The sequence below is a fragment of the Homalodisca vitripennis genome, chromosome 4, assembly GCF_021130785.1.
Source record: "Homalodisca vitripennis isolate AUS2020 chromosome 4, UT_GWSS_2.1, whole genome shotgun sequence".
NCBI classification, from domain to species: Eukaryota; Metazoa; Arthropoda; class Insecta; order Hemiptera; family Cicadellidae; genus Homalodisca; species Homalodisca vitripennis.
Window position 1 is genome coordinate 62,028,352 of NC_060210.1, and position 21,257 is coordinate 62,049,608.

Below are 21,257 nucleotides of genomic sequence, written 5' to 3' on the forward strand. Positions count from 1 at the left end.
GGCTGTGGGCTGGTGAAACCAAATTTTCAGAATCGTGCAGTATGGGTTGTCATAGAAAAGATTTAACTGAGCACTTTAACTTAACTAATAGTTTTTTGAAGTGCAAAATGTTTTAAACTGATGTGGGGATTGGAAAACATCTTGAAATTTAGAAATATGCATAAAAAGCCATAAAAAACAAAGTATATTTTTGAAATTAGCAACAAATAAAAATCTACCTCAACCTGAAGGCTAAGTCAAAAGGGATTATTCTGAAAACTATCTTGGTAAATTCAACATAAAATTATTCACAAGAAATTAAAAATAAAAATTGTACTTCCACTGTTATTTGGTTGTTGTTATGATTATCTTGTAGTTATCGAGCTACTTACACAGGTTAGACTACTTTTTTACAGTTAATAGATAATCCTGATACACTATGAGTGTATCTTCCAGTTAAATAGATACTTTTTCAATTTTACCAGTCTTGAATTATCTTTATAGTGGCAACATAGCCTACACATACACAGTTCTACCTACGAATTTTGCTGTAACAATGAGATTAGCCCCATGAGGGTTCACTAATGGCTGGCTTATACCTTCCAGTTGAACCTACACTGGATACAGCAACAACTTATGTATAATTTATATCTGGTTTGTAGCTGTGTCTGGTTTACCATCCATTAATTATTGTATGACCAAATGGAAGTTTGCCTTCTCGCAGAATTGCCAAAAAAAACAATACAATACAGCACAGTCATAATACGTTGCCTCTCAAAACAATATTTATAATACTAATTACTTTTCAAGAGTATATTTCATACATTAAAACAAAGCAATTACTTTTTTATGAAAATATGTATTTTTAACTATACATAATCAAACAGACTTTCCAACAATACCTCTTGTAAGGTTTCATAATTTAATTTTTTTAATATTATGTCTTTATTTAATTATAACATTCTTTCCTAACATACATACAACATTTTAAAATTAAATGTAATACAGCAATTTTTATGGACTTACAAGTGCAGGCTTGGGCCTATATTGCTAACAAAACAGACACAAAAATCCATGAATATACTGCTGGAAGCTGTGAGCAATGCAGCAACTACAAAAGTAGTTTTTTCCGTGTAACATATCTAATATTTTTTCATAACATTTTAAATCATCTTAACGGTCTGAAGTGTGAAAAATATTTAAAAAATGAGGAATGCATAATACTGAGTAGTAGCTGTTAGTCTAGGATCTAATGTATTGGACAGTAAAATGATAATGATAATTTAACTAAATATAGAGTTCTTATGCTTACCATTTGTAAAAAATAAATACTGTTTTATATAAACTTCACTATAAAAGTGTTTGCAAAATACATATCTACAAATATAAAAATCACATCTGTGTAATTATAAAAAAAAAACATTTAATTTTAGCAATAATGGTATAATTTTAAAAATATGAGTATTCTTATTTTAGATAGATTGGATTACAAAGAGAATTATTTTTCTCCCTCATAACACGTACAATTTACTCACACAGGATGAAGAAACTACTGTTCCTAATTAGAATGCATTTCACTTCTTAAACTAATATTATACACGTTAGTTTCCTTGCAAATAGTACAGGTACTCACTTCAAAAATCTTCATTGAAAAGGAATAAATACCAACAATATAATAGACTTAAATAAAAAAACTGTATGACAACCACAACAAGCACATGATCTTGCCTTTCCCTAACTGAAGTCTGTGCCAGCTGTGTTTGATTTGTAAACAAATTGGTTGAGGCATATCTTTTCCTTACTCGGTGATAACGTTACATCATAAAACAACTTATATCAACTAATGCCACTTTATCTTGTTGGCTCGTTATATCATAGTAATGTGTTACTCTCAGTACCCAAGTTAAACTGGTGAAGTACAGTGAACCATACTTAACTCACACAGGTTGTATGGATTAGTAGGTTAAATATATAATACATATGTAGTCTTAGTTTATTTTATAATTCTCTACAAAAATCTATTACAATGATAAATGCAATTTTCTTTTGAGCACAGAATGTGCAACCTTCATCATGTGTTAATTAACAGCATAACATTAACAGAGATGCTAATTCAGATCAAGGTTATTTGGCCATTTTTAAATATTTCAATCATATAGGGGTCACAATATTTCCATCAGTGAAAAGTACTTCAGCTCCAGTTACATTTGAACAGTTCCAAACATTTCTGTACAAGTGTATGTTTACTGAGCAATGTTCAAGTACTCGTATTACACTTGTTGCTCACTTGGTGGCCTTGAAATGTGGCTTCTCAAATCACAACTCCAGTCATTACTGCATTATGTAGCCTAATCAATAATCAAACAATCTAGATTCAAAAGTGGAACTTTTTCATGAAATTATAACACAAAATTACAAATAAAATAATTATTGTTTAAATTAATAAATTATTTTCATCTTCAAAAACTTTATTAGGGTCAATCGGGGCTAATATGAAAACAAAAATGTAAACTTTGCAATATAACTTTTAATCTATTTGCCCTAACCCACAAACAATAAATTCAGCAATTTGTAGCTTTGTTTCCTCTATAAGTTAATGGTATCAATAAAAGTTTTATGTCATAAAATAAAATCATGAAAAAAAATAAAAACAGTGTTTCACTTTAGCCCCAAGAAAAGGGGCTATTATGAAACAGCCAAGGGGCTATTGTGAAACATCTCAATAATTACCATATTATGAGCATCTGATTACTTAAAAACATATCAGCTTATAGAAAATATATATATCTATTATTTCCATAACCTTTAATTTGTTTTAACTTTATCTTTAATGATTTTTTTTCATGTTTTAATATGGAAACTAAAATATTTCACTAATTAATACGAAAATAAGGAAGGATAAATTTTTTTTGAAATGGATTTAGGTATAATAATCTAAGGGAAATTAGTAAACATCTCTCAAGCTTTAAATTTGTAAATGTTTTATTATAAAATTAGGCCAAAAATAATGGTTCACAGAAATAGAAAGCTTAAAAATTCAGAAATCACGATATAAAATCAACATCTTTGTTCATTCATTGTTCAAAAACATTAACACAACCAGGGAAAACATAGGTAATTTTTCTATTTTTGAATGTGGTCAAAGGGAAAGGTAACACAGCTTCTATATCCATATAATCAATATTGAATATGTCCCCTTCATTGTACACAAAATCGGTAATTTCATCATTGCAGCACCCTTAAGCCTTGTACGGTAACTTCACCATCATCCATATCGACATGTTCTATGAGGCAGACATATTTGTAATGGGTTGATTTCCTCTTACCACCTTTAACATCAACTAAAACAAAAGTCCCTTTCTTTATATTTTCCTGAAAAACAGGTGCCTCATATGCAACAGGGTTGATTATGTCCTTTTTGGAGTTGGAAATTAAATCACTTAACGATTCCTCGGTCAGTATCACAAAGAGACGGTTCATCACTATCAGAGGTATCTTCATCTATTTCTATCTTGATATGTCCTGCCTTTCTTTGCTTCTTTTTCATGGGCCTACTACTGTTTTCCATTTTTAGATACAACTGGTTGTCAGTTTGGGTAATTACTGTTGGCCTACCACTCGATATTTCATCTAAACTTTCTGCATTGGTTTTCTTACTTTCAGCATTTGAAGTTAGAGGATTACCATTACCCAGAGGAATAGATGATAGGAGGTTTTGTTTATTTTTAGGCCTAATCTTTTTGTTTGCGTTAGATTTCTTAGCAGTTTTTTCTCCTTTATTTAGCTTACCAAGACATTTCAGTTCTTTTGTTTTCAATTTTGTCATTTTCTTGGTCTTTTTTCAATTGCTCGGCAGCAATCCATTCATCGCTTGTAATTACTTTTGAGCTTGCGTCTACTCTTTTTTTTCTCTTCTTTTTGGGAGCAAGAGTTCTATTAATTTTTTGAGCAGTAAACATCTCAAAAGACGAAGAAGACTGTGACCCATCACCTACAGGTGATCCAATAAGAGACTCGGAATTGCTAGTACTAGGCTTAGACATTGTTTTATCAGATTGTAGACAATGATACTTCTAGATCTCGTGGCTTATCTGATGTCGAAGTGCAAGGTGTTACATTGCCCAGAGACAGAGACTCAGTGACAGTATTTGGATTTTCAAAAGATTCAGCTGTTATGCATTCTTGGTTCCCATCACAGTTGGACCTACCAGTTTGTTTAAAAGCTCTATACCTGGCCAGCTTTTCCGCATCAAAGCGTGATACAGGATATTTAGCATGATCACATGGAAATATGCCTTACATGGCTGAAGCCTTTTCTAACGTTATCTGGTGTCAAACCATTATGCCAAACCTGACAGAGTAAATCGACAAACTCATTCTTTTGCATCTTTCTTTGATTCAGTCTGTACCACTCGGTTACTTTTAAGTCCCATGCATATTTCAATGTTTTGAAACATGTTGTGTCCAAAGGTTGGAGAACGTCTGTAGTGTGTGCTGGAAGTTTAATTATTGTAACCTGATTCTGTCTAGCATACATAGCAGTGTGAACATCTAGATGGGTCATATGGCCATCGTAAATCAGCAGAAGAGGTCTTCTCTCTTTCACTTCTTGGCAGAACTTCACAAAAAAATCATTGAATATATTTGATGTCATCCATCCCTTTTCACTACAGGCATAGAAGGTGCCTGGCAAATCATATTGCCCTTTCCAAGAGGACCAATAAATTTGCTCCATGAAAAAATTATTAAAGGAGGAAGAACTACTCCTGCTGCATTACAACAGCCCAGTACAGTAGTATTGTCCCTACCAGTTCCTTCTTGAGTACGGTGAGCTTTTTGGCCAATGCCTGATACAAACTTGGACTCTTGAGGGATCCGAGCAGAATGATGTCTCGTCAAGATTGTACACATGTGATGGTTTATTTGCAATATCCAATTCCTCTATTTTTTTTTCAAGCAAATCGTAAAATTCATAAATTAGAAAAGGATCACTTGTGTTTATTTTGCGTGCTTTCTCCAGAGGCTCCATTTTTTTTAAGCTTAGTTTATGCCTTTTGCAAAAACCAATGTACCAATCATGGCCTGGACGATTGTCCTTGAATGGAACAGTTAACGAATTTTGCTCAACATATTCCTTAACAACGTCCAAAACTTCAGTCTTACTCAGAGCAAAAACCATTTTTAGCCATGACTTTCAAGTGATCAGCTAATTTATTTTCAATCTCATTACTCAAAGCATGTTTGTGACCTGGAGGTCTTAAATCAACTGCAGTTTCACACTTTTTTAAATAACGAAACAAGAAAATTGTTTCAATTACTGAGTACTTTAGCAACACTACGCAATGATTCACCTTTAGTTACTCTTTTCTTAGCTTCATCCAAAATGTTTTCTGGATAAACTCTTCTACTTCCTTTCTTTTTGTAAGTGCGCACCATTTTCAAAATAACAAACACAACACTTAGTTACACATCGGGTGTTTGAGGTTAGCTACAAATGGTAATGAACTAGACAATATTGTGAAACAGCTGATTGGGAACTACCAGTGATAAAAATTCCCACCTTTAACACAGAGTAAAAAAAAGAAGCTGCATGAAAAATCAAAAGATATGCATTTATTTGTGTTCAAATGTGGTGGGTGGATACAAATTTTATGTTGTAGAATAGTGTTGTTCAAGTTTTGTTTCTAAATAATCCTGGTCAGCGTTTCAAATTAGCCCAACCACTGTTTCACATTAGCCCCAAACACTGTTTCATATTAGCCCCTCAACTTTGGTGGTTAATATTTTAGGTTATGTTAGACTTAAGACAAACATTAATAGCTAAAAATTACTCACCAAACTCTCTAGAATGCCTAACAATTTAGTTATTGGGTTTTTGATAGTTATTTTTTATGACTGAGAAAAAGTTTTTGCATTCCGTTTAAAAGTTTTTTTACGTAAAATTCCATGACTATGATTTTTATTTTTTTCTGTATATACATAAGTGGATTCTATGTATGTTTAAAAATGGGTTTAAACTAAGTTAATATACAAGCTACAAAATGACATTTTTTTTAGATATCCATCTAACAAAAACTTAATAATTATTTACATGTTTCACATTAACCCCAAATTTTTGTGTGTTTCACATTAGCCCCGATTGACCCTACATAATGTAAACCAAACGTCTTACTATTTAATATCATAATGCTTATGTTAGGCAAGGGGGAAAGAGGAGTATTCTGAACAAAATTTGAAAGGAATTATTGTAGTAACTTTAGTAGTGTTCTGGTTGTTAGTCCAAATAAATATTGTCATTGTAGAATTCACCTACTACAGCCTAGCCGAGTTCTACAATGACAATTTGATTTCATTTTATATCAAGATAATCTACTTTATTGTAACATATAACTTTCTGAAGTTAACAACATTGTAATTTTACATTCTGTACACTGTTTGACACCTTTGTATTTCTCTATGAAATGACAAATAAAGAAATTGATTGATACCAAAATAATTGTGAATATGTTAATATTTCAATCCAAAATCCATTTATTTAGTAAAACACGGATTTTTTTCAACAGTCATACGCTTAACAAAGTGGCACAATTTGCATCCCATTTAAAGTTTTCATTTTAAAGCTACACAAATCAAATTTTAAGTCTTTGAAGAGCATTGGCATTCTAGAACGGCATTGATCTAAATGCAGTTGTGCCACCTTATTTTAGATTTAAATGCAACAAATTTAAAACTATGAAATAAATTATTTGTAATGTGAAATAAGCATAAACAGCTGACAGTTGCTGCATTTTCATTTCTGTGCTGTCTCATTAGTGAAATTCGTGATTATCCACAGAGGTAGAAACTAATATAACCATAAATAATACCTAAGATTCACCTGTAACGAGATCATAAACATGGGATCTTTTCTATTTTAATAACTATAAAACTTCGTGCTCTAAATTTTTCATAATTTTGTAGAAAGTATTTCAACTTTTTTTGTGTGGTACCAATTTTAAATGTAAAAAAAGTTTTTACTCATACCTACAGCTTTACACTCTGAAGCATTCCTTGTCTTCCACCATCTTTGAAAGGACAAAGTAACAATAAAAATGTTAAATTTACATTAACACCTAAATTTGACAAAACCTGGTGTGTATGATTTTGGGCATGATAAATAATGTGATTTTTCACTGATTAAAAATGTATAGGAGTGATTTAAGATTAAACCTCCACCACAAAAAATCTGTTATCATTGAATTCTTTCAAATTCTTGTATGTAGATGTTTTTGAGATACCAAATACAACCTTCCTCTCTGATTTAAAATAGGCTAAAAAGTTAACAATAGCAACATTTTTTACTTTTTACCAAATTTCTACAAAATTTAAACCAGCTGAATTTTAGGAAACTAATTAGATTTTCCAAAGTCAAACATCAGCTTTCCAATGCATTAATTTTTTTCAATCAAAATAAACTTGTTTTGTTCCATAAATTTATAAAACTTCATAAGAAACAGATCCTTGGAGTATTTAATTTTATCATAATTAGTGAGGTAGTGTCTTCAAAAGTAAACTGTAACTTTGGTAGTGCATATTGTTAAATAACTAACATTTCTCACACTACAACTCCTTATCAGGCTATAATAATATCCCACCTACCCCATTACCACATTAGACTGGATGTGACAGGACTTACTGTATATATAACTCTAGTTTATATGGCAGCTAATTCACTATTTACAAAGCAAGCAATGGATTTGGATCTAAACATCATTCTTAAAAACCCATAGCTAATTATTTATTACCTGATCACTTCAATATTTGGTACTGGAAAATGGTGTCTAATACAAATTTATTTAAAGATAAAGCAATAGTTTTTAACTCTAACCTAAACACCCTCCCCCTAAACATAAAAGTGGGTGAAAATAAAATTCTATATTTTTATTCAATTTAAAATTAATGCTTTAGCTAGCTTAAAAAGACAGACAAATTCTATTTTCTGTTTTCTGGTTCACACCACATCAAACTGCTGCTTACATAATTCTATTCTCAATCAAAAATTTAATAGTTAATATGCCCTCAAAACCAATTTGATGATTCAACAATGCCAAACCTCACTTAGTCATACAAAGGTCACACGATGCTCCTAATAAACCTCGATAAATCACCAGGGCTTACTAAAAAATTGTTTCTGATCAATGTGAAAATATTGTAAATACATATCTGGTCTTGAAGTTGCTGTTTAGTACACCATTAGTGCAGGCCACATTTTATGACATACATTGAAAACCACAATTTATCTCGTTGGAAATTAAAAAAAAAAAACCCATTAGAACTGAGAAATCACTTATGAAACAGAAGTAATAGGTCTACTAAACTTGATTACAAAATACAAATGTAAACATTAAATATCAACCAGTCAAACCTGATGAAGGAGTCGTCCAGGAAAGTCTTCTTCTTCAGGAGATGACAGTTCCATTGTAAATTATGAGTGTGTTTTTTCTCTTCTCATCCACCATACACAATGTCTGAAATTAATGATATAAGTTAATAAAAAGTATTACATATTACCTTTTGAAATAAACACAACACAATTAGTTGTAAAGTAACCTGAACATAAAATGTAAAGACATCATATTATATCCGAATTGAAGAAATAAGATATACAGCTTGGTTTTAATTTGAATCTACTTACAAATTTTGAACCAGATTGGTATTTTGGTACTATTCGGAAGCCACTATTTTTGAAAGAGTTTTTCTTACCAGGGTATAGAATATTCTTTTAATAAGTAATAAGCTACTTTATTAGAAAGAACAGACTTTATTTGACTTATTGTAAAAATTACATGTCATGATGACGATTGATTCTTGTTTTCTGTCTCTCAAAAGGAAGTGATGTTGTCGAGGAGGCCACTCTGTCCCTATCTACTATTTATTTTAGACTATATAAGTAGGTACATACATATGTAGATATAATAAATATAAAAACTTAACAATAACTCACATGATCAGAGCTGTAATTTAGATACTGTATAGGGTCAGTCCATATTTCGAATTAAGTTGTAATATTTGTTTTAGATTTAAATTAAGTTTTCTTTAAACAAATATTTCTGATATTTAATAAAAATTATATTATTTTGATATAGTACCCAGAACACCAGTACGGGTCGAGCCGGGTCCACAGTGCCAACTACCACTACTGAAGTACAGCTCAGACCTCGTTATTTAATTGTACTTCTTTTTACTTTTATTTTTTTATGTATAACATTTAAATATGTACATTTTGTATGTAGGCTACATAAAAACTTTCAATAAATATTACTGCTGAACTATTACTTCATAACTTTTTGGTTTTACAATTTATGATGCTTTACAAAATTGTCTTATCAGACAAGATTCCACCTGCAAAGAAGAGCCAGCCTACACAAGTATGCAAAGTATGTAAAAAAAACCCAGGTGGTGTGCAGACTTCAGAGTACAACATTGTATACTAGTTTCATTTAAAACATGCCAACTACTAGGGTTTTAAAGCTATGTAGTAGTTCTTTTAATATTTTTACATAATATTCAAACCCATGTAATAATTTTTATTTTGAAAATAAACTTCACCTGTATTGAATGTTTTTTATTCAAAACATTATTTACAAGTTTAAAGTCTTATAATACCATAATATGGGAAAAGATTAAATACAAATAACTACATATTGCAAAACCTTTTAAGATTTACCTTTTAAACAAAACAATGAATTTACAACTTTCTATGGGAAAAAACTACATACTAGGTAAACACATGTTTCCTGTGGGCATGACGAGATATATAATATGATATTTTATACACTTGCTCAAATAAACATTGATATTTTTAATAATATAAAAAACTCCCAAGGATCCACATGGATAAACATATTAAGGACCCAGGGTATAACGTTTTACGTTAACGTTTTTCAAACAAACAATTTTCCCTATACCACCTAATAACCTAAGTTGTGTCAGTTTCCTGGTATGTTTATATTTTATCTATATAAATGAACCATTAAAAATGATTTTTTGTTACATATTGTGGAAATTATTTGATTATAATGAAATTGCATGTAGCTCTCATTCTATCATATTTGATACTAAATAAATAGTGATGGAACAATGAATTGGCTAATCGTTTTAAAAATATGGTTAAAATAATATTGTGCGGTTTTCTAGTAGGCTACTTGAGTTTAGTCATAACTTTTATAAAAGTGGCTTATTTTCATAAATTTACATACACAAGCTTTCCAATTGAAGTAATACCAGATGAAGAATAATATATAAGCAATAAAAACCTTTAACTACTTGTTCAAGATGAGTATCTCTGAGTCTGAATCACGGTGCTTCTGCAGAGAGTCAAAAGAGAATGCCATACACTTCATTTGTGACTATGAAACGATTACTTTAGTCAGCTAGAGACACTTGCACAGGGCATTTCTGAAACCTGCTGAGGTGGGCTTTATATCTCCTAAGGATGCCTGGATGTTTAACAAGAGCCTCAAGATAACCTGGGTTGTCACAATAGACCCTCAGGGTTGCAGTGATGGGGGTATTATTTTGCCTTTTCAACCCTTTAGTATAATATTGTAATTGTTAAGAGACAAAAAAAACTCAAGAAAGTGTAGTTTAGGGAGGGGAGAAGATGGGTGAGAGTGTGGCAAGGGGAAGAGAAATTTGCCTATACTAGCATGAGAAGACATTGTAGAAGTTGCTTTCTTATTGTGATTCACAAATTAATTTTAAAACCAACACCTTGTTTGTTATTAAAACATGATGAGGTTTTAAGATATTTTTACTAAACAAAAGAGTAAGATATTAATATTATTCCATTATTTTCAGCAGGATTATTTTAATTCTTACATGTTAATATAACACTAACCTCTAGGCCTAACATGTTACTAGTTATCATAGGCTCTACTAGGCCTATAATGAAAGTTATCAACAGCTTTAAATTTTGAAATTTTTTTTAATTTTTGTTTTAAAAACTTTTTAAAACATAAATTTAAACTTTTCTGAAAGACACAAATGTTTAATAAAATATTGCTTAACCTATATTATTATTATTTACCAGATGTGTAATGGATAAGTTCACTAAACATAATCCAGACAAGTGCCTACTGTTGTATACTTTATAAGAGAAAATTAAATCAAATTAAGACTAATTTAATTTAATCACTTTCTCAAGTTCGCTCACTTTCACTATCACTTATACCCAGAGACATTGACAGAAAATCAGTCAAACAGAACTTCACGGTACCTGGTTGTATTGTTTCAATACGAATTCAATTCAATCCAGCTGAAAATAAACATCTGTCAAAAACAGCTGTGTAGGCCAACACCACAGACGTTAAAATAGTGATTACCAGTAAATTTGTTGATTTTCGTGTTACAAGCATATTACATGCATTGATGTATAAGCAGTAGAAACTGGATATCCGATTGCAATAAAAGCGGTAATTCTCTTTCACGATTACAATTTATGTCTTGTTAGGAGAAGACTGTCAAGCCGATCAATGAAATCAACAGTATGAGTCAGACATAAAACTATAACATTTGTTTTCACAAAAGTATTACGGTATATACATTATTTGCGTACACCCCAATTATTCAAATCGCTGATCAATTTCCCCCAAACCTCGCAGTGGGTTGGAGAACCGTTGGTTGTTGACTCATTATGTACGACAACGATCAAGTGATATTATACATCGATGGTTACATTTCATCACATATACTAATGTAAACAATAAAAGTTATGGTCTGATATGTGTGTTATTTTTTATTGATACAAATGAATATATGATGTTTAGAGAAGATATACGCTTACCTAAACTTACGGACGTACCTTGAGACCAAAGATTAAATTTATAACAGTACTTAGGTATTTCAGTGATTTTAATTGGATGTCATAAAAGTAACCTTTTTTGGAATAAAAAATATGGTTTGAAAAGGTTTCTGAGAAAACATTTCGAACCTGTTTCACATCTGTTTCGTCCTGAGGATATGAACATTATGTTCAGACAAGTTTGTCAAATTGTTCATGCCAATCAAAGAGTTGAAAATGAATATAGAATTTTGAATAATTAAAGTCAAAGCCATAGGCATACCTGAATTTAATCTCAACTAATATTATACAGTTATGCAAGAACCTTAACATTTTTTACATGTACAATCTGTAACTCCTCCAGTTATGCTTACTTTGATTACTTATAGTTCCAAAGGGGTTTCCTTGCAAAAAAAAAGGAACAAAGATAGAACGAGACAGTACAGGGCAACTTTCTCAAAAGCAATCGAGAAAGCTTTGGAATGCTTTTTGAATATCCTACATATTAACTTACATATTAAGGCAATGACCAGACAAAATATGTATCGTCTTCTATTAAAATCTCTGGCAAGAGGGGAATTGGGAAAGACTCGAATATATCCCAATAGGTGACGATGTCGAATATGCCCTTCAATCAAATAAATAATAATAATAAAGCCAATGCAGCTGTTTTAAAGTATGAGAGACAAAAGATAGCTATAAACAAATGTTATACTCATTGGCAGGGGCCACGACGCGACAGAGGGAGGATCAACGAGATCTGTGACACCCCCCACAGCATTTTATTTCAAAATAATCGATCGCCTAATAGTCAAATATTTGACTAAAAATAACATTTATGTTGGAAATGTGACATAAATATCAATAAAACATATTCATTTAAACCTTAACGCTACTTGTTTTTAAATATACGGCACTGCACGTAGGTAGGTATAATAATTCAATTTTTCAAAACCAAATCTGAATAAACCAAATTACAAGAAAACATTGTTTATTAGAAGTTTTTATATTAATAATTAGATGTTTAGTCTAAAACAGCACAAAAAAATAAATATCTAGCTTTCTAAAAAAAAAAAAAACAAAATAACCTTTACAGTTGTATTTATTAAAGTCACAAATTAATCAAAACTTCTTAAATGTTTCTATTTAGTTTAACTTTTTCTTTCAAGTGATATTATGTTTTATAATGGAATCACTTTTTCAAAGAACTATGTGCAACTGAAAAATATACACTGTAAGTAATTTTTTTTAGTTTTTAAAATTAAATTACATTTAAATATAAGATTTGTTAATTGATTTCCATTGTACTTAGCAATTTTATTTCTAAATATAACTATTCCTAAATATATTTTTAAGTGATCACTTATTCAGAACCAATTGATGATCTGTGTACTTTAAAAACTGTGTTTACGAATCTCATAAGTTTAGATTAGGTCTACGAGAAAAAGTAGATTTACACAAAAAGTAGTGTTATATTTACAGTTTTGTGGATAGTAAAATAATAGTTGGTGTATATGTACAATTTTAGTTACTGCGCACAGTAGTAGGCTATTAGTTGTTTTGAAGAAATTTTTTTCACGTATGTAGCAATAAATTTCTTTTCAAAATTTTGCATATGAATATTTTGTAACAGGTAATATTTTGGTAAGTACCATTTGTGTTTTTTATATAATATATTACGAGTACATTTATGTTTATCTGTTTTGAATTAATCTGTAAAAAGATAAAAACAGAAATTAAAATAAATCTAACAATTTGTATTAATCGGTTAAATAGGCTTGGCACATTTCAGCAGCACGTTGAAAGAAATCTCTAGCATTTTTCGGACAAAGTTTTTTATTATCCTCCACCAAGAAAAGGGTTAAGTCAATCAGTTCAATCCGCGCGGATTCATTTTTACCGTAATGTTATCTCAGCCCATAAGTCCAGCTGTACTGGCCAAGATATAATACTTTCATAGCTCATAAGGACTGCACCACTGGCCACTAAACATAGCAGTTATTTTCTAATATTCTCTTTGTTTTATAATGAATGGTGAGTGCTGAAAATTATCGAGCAGCTTTATTTTAAAGTAATGTTTAGGTAAAACAGTAAATTTAAAATTGGCAAATAATTCTTTTCTAAACATTGACTGTGCATATAAAACGAATGACGTGTAGTGGGCCTATATACTGGTGTTATAAACCTAGAAAATTTTACTAGGAGACGTGTGCTAACTATTCTTGGGTACACGTAGGTATGTATTTTTAAGTTTTATTCCGTAAAAAATGTAAAGACAGAAAAATATAAAATAGTTCATGTCTGAGTATAACATAACTGTAATTGCCTACTTTATAACATTTTACTTACAAATCTTTGTTAACAATATCAAAGAGTTAAATTTCACAATAATGTAATTTTATCTTTGTATTAAAAAGATTCATTACAATACATTTTAAATTATTGTTCATTTCTTCTTTAAACATTTTAAATTACTATGCAAATAACGCGAAGGACATTGAAAAAAATATAATATTCCGATTTGGGGAGGCAAACAACAAATATGGCCGCCAAGTCGCCAATGAAAGTAGCGCGGCCATCTGTAATGGCCGTAAGAGTTACGAGGACAAACTACAGCAAAACTTACGCGAGCTGTCTGCAACCTTGGTATGGCCAGTGCTGCTGAGGGTTATTAAATGTTTGTGAATATAAGAATGATGATAAATATAAACTGGACTTTGTAAATTAATTTAAACATTCTTTATGACATTAAAGTATTATTATTTGTCTTCATACCCAGTGCAAGCGTGCTGGACACGTAGTAACCCAGAGGTTCATGTATTGTAACCCTCAGTGGCGTATCCAGAAGTATTCTCTAGAAAATCGTTATTTTATAGTACTTCTGACCACCAATCACCAGAAAGCTCATACACGGATAATTACAATCTTCTACAACATATACAGTTTATATGAAGTGTATTTAACTAAAACAAAATGTAATTATAATACTAACCAAACATTAAATAAAATAGTTTAGTTAAGTTTAACTCACAAATGAAGACCAAAGCTAAATTTGGATTTCTACTCTCGGATCGAAAAGTATAGATATCCGAGTATGAATGTTACCACAAATCTAACCAACAGCGCTACATTAACGGGAGTTATTTTAAAGTTTTGTTTGTTTATCTTTGTGTTGATACAAATAAAACTGTTTACCAATAACTCGTTTTTTATTCTATTCAACTAAACTACAACGTTGAAAACCCATAAGTAGGAAATGTATGATCCGATTAAGACTAAATGTATATACAAAATAGATACAAGTATAATGTAACTGAGAATATACTTACTGTATAAATAAAATAGTATATAAAGAAGGTTGGCAACAGTCGCGTAGTGAGGATTTTGGCGCCATGGAGCGACTCAGTCCCTAGCGCCCCTTCCCCAACTTTTTTACCTACATGATCAATCACTGCCGACAGTTCACCTCACTACCGTAACAAACGTTTCTTGCCCATCATTTCATCAGCAATGTAAGGCGTCTTAGACCAAACATCATTTTTTAAAATAACTTACAGTCTACTATTCTTTATAAAGTTTTGTTCCTTGTAAGAGACCTAGTTTACGTGTATAGCAATATGTATTTAAATCTCAATTCAATTCCATAGGGTTTGGAATGAAAGTACAAATTTCAATATATTTAATAAATAGCTATGTATTGAAAACCCTAGTTTAAATTTGAGTACATTATCTAAAACGTGAACATAGTAGTTAAGTAGTTACAAAACCAACTCGCATATTACTATCTTAACTAATCTTCTTTCGTGACTTCATGCTAGGAAACTGTGTTATTGTGTCGTCCAAGTTGATGTGCCTGGCTCTGCTGCGCTCTATAGATATGGTTGCTAAGTCACTCAGACGTTCTTGGGACATGGTGTTGCGAAGATAGTTCTTTATCAGTTTAAGTTTTGAAAATGATCTCTCTGCACTTGCAGTTGTAACAGGTAGTGTCAAAAAAATCAAACAAGCATTCACAACATCTAGAAAGCTGGAACCAATTTGAGCACGCTCTATTAAAGTATCTGCAAGATCCCTTATACTTTTGAGTTTTTCCACGTGACTTAAAAAACAAGTTTTTAGCCTTACAAGCTGTGGACCTAAGTTAAGGGAGACGTCATCTTGGTAGTTTAATATCAAAATTTTGCTTGATTCTAAGATTTCTTCATCACTTGCTCCAACTAAAAAAGAAGGCTTCAGACATTGGAAACTACTAGTAATGTGAGTAACAGCCTCAAAACGCTCTGTCAGCTGTGTTGTGATTATGTCAAGGCTACGGTTGAACACCTCAACCCGGAAAAGTTTCTCATTGTCTTTAATAGGGTCATCAACTTGCACTTCATCAAACATTCTTGTCTTCTTTTTTGTTCTTGAGTCAATGAAATATGGTAAAACTTTCCATTGCAAACAAAGCTTAGATGCATCTGCTTTAACGGTTTGCCACTCATTCCTAAGTTTGTTAATTTTTGTTTTGAGATTTAAGAGCATTTTTGTTGCGTGTTCCAAGTCTTCTTAGGTACTTGAAGTTTTTTAGAAATTATGTCCATAGTTTCAAGCAACACACTTTCAATAACTATGAATATTACTGTAGGAAACTGCTCAAAATATTTCAAAAGTGATTTAGCTTGGTTTACTTCTTCTTGGTCTTTACCTTCTAACGTTAGGAAAGTCAGTACTTTCATTATATCAAAATAACCACATCGAAGAGCGTCGACGGCTTGATTTCTTGAAGTCCACCTTGTTGGACACACTTTCTTTAAGGTTTTTTGTAACATAGCCGACTTAGTCAACAGTGCCCATCTTGATATAGTTTTAAAAAATACATAAAGACTTTGAACATTATCAAAAAAGGTTCTGATTTCAGGAATGTTTCATACTGAATCGTTGATTACCAAGTTAAGGGCATGAGCACAACAGTGAATATACTTAGCTGCAGGATTTTTTTGTTTTATTCTTGCTTGAAGGCCTGAATATATACCACTCATATTAGCGGCTCCATCGTAGCCTTGCCCTCGAACTTTAGATATATCTGAATACTTTTCTATGATATTAAAAACAACATTTGATAAGTATTCTGATTTCTGGCTTTCCACTTCCAAAAATCCCCCGAACGCTTCTTCTATGACTAGTTGTACTGGCCTGTCGCCTTCGTAAGTTTTTATCTTTATATAACGAAACACTGTACTCAGCTGGTAGGTTTTCGCTATATCTTGAGTTGTATCAAAGATAATAGACACATAGGGGCTTTTTTTCATCTCTTCCTTGATTTCTTGTTTTATCTCTTTGGAAATCAGGTTGATCAGCTCATTTTGAATCTGAGGACTAAGGTAGTTAACACTACGTTTTGGTAACTTAATTAAATCTGCAAGGACCTGGTCATATCTTGCTAGCATATGTATTATCTCAAGGAAATTTCCTTTCGATTTAGTTGCATTTTCATCGTCATTACACAATCTGTACTCTCTCAGTGGTAAGTCGTTTGTAGCTAACGTAATAATGACGTCCACCACTCGCCTTAAAACTTGTCTCCAGTAATCAGTGGCTTTTTTAGTCTCCTCCAGATTCTCACTATCAACTGTTAGGCCTAACTGCCAGCGATAGTATATTTCACACGCAATTGCATGACTTTGCGAATCTTCTTCATGGTCTTTTATGTTTCGACCTAAATGTGCCCAATCAGACGTACCTTTCGAAAATCCCACATCAGTATAGGCCATATTGAAAAGCCAGCATGGCTGACAATAGCAAACATTGCGGATGTTTGAATAGCATAACCAATTACGTTTTATACTCAATTGGTTTTCTTTATTCTTTTGAAAATACCATTTCTCGTCATATCCCCTATTTTTATTTCTCCCTTCTGATTCTTTTGGAAATGGCCCTTTAGGCTGATGAGGGCCTAATTTTATTATTTGCCGTTTTTGTTCGGCTGTAAGAGTGTTTTCAAAATTACCCTTATCAGAAGAACTTATAACAGCTGTTACATTTTCTTTAAGGTTCAACTCGCAATCGGTACCTTCAGCTTTAACTAGGCCTACCTTAGAAAAAGGTTCCTGAAGAAGGGCGTGGTCTTCTGCATCTTCAGGTAAGCCTACAGGTGTTTGCTCCAAGTCCTCATCGCTCGTAGGTACTTGTGAGCTACAAGTGGGTTCTTGAGAAACTGCAACTACTGAAGTGTCCCTCGAAAAGTAGGTAGATAACTTCTTTACTTTCTTAAGTTCAAGATTTTCTGCGTGACTTTTCTCTAACCTTCGTTTCCGATACTCAGCACCACTTAGTTTTTTTGACATTATATACCAAAGGTAATAAATCAACACCACACAAATCACATCACAACAAAATAAATAATATAATCAATACTTTGCACTAACGCTAAATCTGTAATCACAACGCAAAGGTAAATTGAAGTAAGTTAATCACTCGGTGGGTCTGTACGGACGCCTTTTGTCTCAGCCAAGGTCAATAACAGACTGACTGACACAAAGACACTGCGCGGCCGTGATGTGCGTGGAAGGGGCTGCTTCCCGCCATTTTATCATCCGCCCGCCGCCCCCCTGTCGCCCCCGCCCTGGAGCGGTGGCTCCACTCGCTCCTCTGTCGCTACGCCACTGGTTGGCAATGCGTTATTGCCAAATTACGTTGCCACAAAATCCGACATTGGTTAGTCATGGAGCTCTTAGTCGTTATCTTGAGCTGTAATTTTGTGAACCACTATTTAAAACGTTTAATTTTTAACACAGATTAAATTGATCAGGTTTTGTCAATTTACCGTAACCGGTATCCGCTCGTTTTAAATCGCAAGACTTGCGGACGGTGTTACATCATAGTGACTGCAACCTAGGGATGTTGCGATATTTCGATATCAATATATATCGATATTATCGTTTCGATATTTCCTATATTGATATCGATATAAATTATCCGATATTATCGTGATATCGGAAGAAATATACAAATATCGGGGTTTCGATATCTTATGGAAATGGAAAGCTGTAATTATTTATTATTTTCGTTTTATTAGTGTTACAAAAGCAAAACTCAAAGAACTTGCTTTGTTCAGTTGTTGAATGCAACGCCAGCAAAGAAATTAACTTTGCGGATTAAGTAAAAAGTAACCAGACGATGCTTCGTTCAGTTAAGCATAATATGCTTAACTATATATTATATAGTATAGTTGCTTTTAAAAAGTAATTTTTGTTCTTAAAACTCAATTTAGATTCTTATAGATATTTATATTGAAATGTAAAATTGTAATTTTTCTTCTTACTTTGACAGTTGTTTTTTAATAATTGTGCTTCAAATTGTTCTTAGTTAAACAGTGTTAAATAGAATAATTTAAGGAATTTATTATTTATCTTTAAATAATGGTTTATTTTTTAATGTATTAAGTTGTACTTGTAATAAAAACATTATTTTGGAAATGAACTCGTAAGTTGTATCTTTGATTATACTAGTTACACACACTCATACAATCAAAGGTTGTATACACCAATTTAATCATTCCCCTTCCCTTATTTATCGATATTAGGGATATCGATATTTGGATTCGATAATATCGATATCCAAGCTTGATATTGATATCGATAACAAATATCGGAACTAGCCTCATATTGCAACAACCCTACTGCAACCTAACACAATACAGAATTTCTTAGCAACTTACTCACTACCGTGACAACTGATCACGTTAGGTATGGTAACATAACATTTATAACGGGTTCTCTTCTGTCCCAAGAGTTACAAGTTACCCCAGACCGAAATTACCCAGTACAGGCTACATTACAGGTACTTTACTAGTTTACCGACATTCCTGGTACAAGGTACAAAGTATTCGGACTCGTTTATCAGTAACAGTAACTGGATCTTAATGATTTTAGGAGCACTCTGTAATGTATGATTCTAAATCGGTATGCCTACAAATACATTTTGTACTTGTTAACTGAAAGTACCAGGAACAGGAAGAAGCCACAAGATATAATAAAAAACTAACATTACTGTTGTAGTTGCAAGTGATGGTGAAATTCAAATATTTAGGGTTTAGAACAAAATTTAAATTATTACATATGCAGTGCCATGCAATTCGCACATTAAAATAGTTATAAAGTTTGAATTTATGTGTTTTATTTCAATGTTCCAAAATAAATGTTATTTTAATTCAAAAAAATACTGTTCGGCAATCGATTATTTTGAAATAAAATTCTCTTGTGGGATGAGAGCAGGTGCCAAGCACTATTTTAGTGTTTATGTAGTGTTCAGCCAAATAATTCATAACTTAAAAAATAAATATAATGAGATTATTTTTCTTTTTTTGTGAAGGGTGGAAAGTAGGCTTTAACTATTAATATTTTATTTTGATGATAAACCATGTTAAAAGTTTTAAACAAAAAATAATATAATATTAAAATTAAAATAATGTTAAATTTTTAAGGACTACGGAATACAAAAATTGTAATTTAATGATCTTAAATATCATTTAGTTTATTTGTACTAATATTTTTTATTGTTCCTTATGTGCATAGGAACAAACATACCAAATTAAAAAAAATTAAGTATCTATATAACTGAGTACTGGTTTTTTTTAATACTTGGTATTTATATAGTGTTCTCCAAAATAATTAAAATTGTGCGGTAAAAGTTGTGCTTTTTCAAAAATAAACACAATGGGATGATTTTTGTTTTGTTGTGTTGGGCAAAAAATAGAATATAACTTAATTTTTTATGATAAAATCGGATGAAATCTTTTAATAAAAAGTTATACAACAAACTTTTCATTTTTGAAGTGTTCGTAAAGAAATTGTAATATTTTGATTTTAATACATTCTCTCTTTTTTAGTTTCCCCTATCGCAGGGCCGTGCACAATTTTATTTAGGGGGGGGGGGGGTTCTATACTTATTTTATGAAATAAAAAAGAAGAAACTTAAATAAGTAATAGATTAAAAATTAATACGTATGGAAAATGAGTTTATTATAAAATTGTAAAACTACATACTTTTAATACATTTGTAACTCATTCTTTAAACAAAGTAAAAACTTTTTCAAATAAAAACATATGTGATCTACTCTTTCTTTAAGTTGATGCGTCGAGGTACAGAAAAAAATAAATCTAATACTGAGTAAACTGACGGCGCAATAGAGCACAATTAAACTGATATATGGAAACAATATGATATATCCCAATCTTCAAGGGGGGGGTTTGAACCCCCAAAACCCCCCCCCCATGCGCACGGGCCTGCCCCTATGTAAGCAGAGACAAATATAATTTACCAAGTTTCAAATAAGTAAGTATCTGTAATACTGAATAGACTTTTCCTACTATTAGTGCAAAATATTGAAAATCTGCACTTACATAAAAGTTGCCTCTCATATTTGACAAATAGCTTTTACCAGTTGTAACAAATCAGATCAAGATTGATAATCTAT

At 31.6% G+C, this 21,257-nt stretch overlaps 1 protein-coding gene and 1 long non-coding RNA gene across 2 annotated transcripts in view; one reads left to right on the top strand and one right to left on the bottom strand.

Moving 5' to 3' along the window:
* The window catches only part of LOC124359370 (leucine-rich repeat serine/threonine-protein kinase 1), a 182,130-nt gene extending 173,629 nt beyond the window's left edge, over positions 1-8,501 (bottom strand). The window contains exon 1 of the mRNA XM_046812061.1: positions 8,384-8,501. Coding sequence (XP_046668017.1) covers positions 8,384-8,437 — 54 coding nt within the window. The 5' untranslated portion in view covers positions 8,438-8,501. The remainder of the gene's footprint in view (positions 1-8,383) is intronic.
* Positions 1,720-9,572, top strand: LOC124359374. The gene is made up of 2 exons (XR_006922145.1): positions 1,720-1,924; positions 9,105-9,572. It is a non-coding gene; the product is annotated as an uncharacterized LOC124359374 (long non-coding RNA).
* The last annotated feature ends 11,685 nt before the right edge of the window (positions 9,573-21,257 follow it).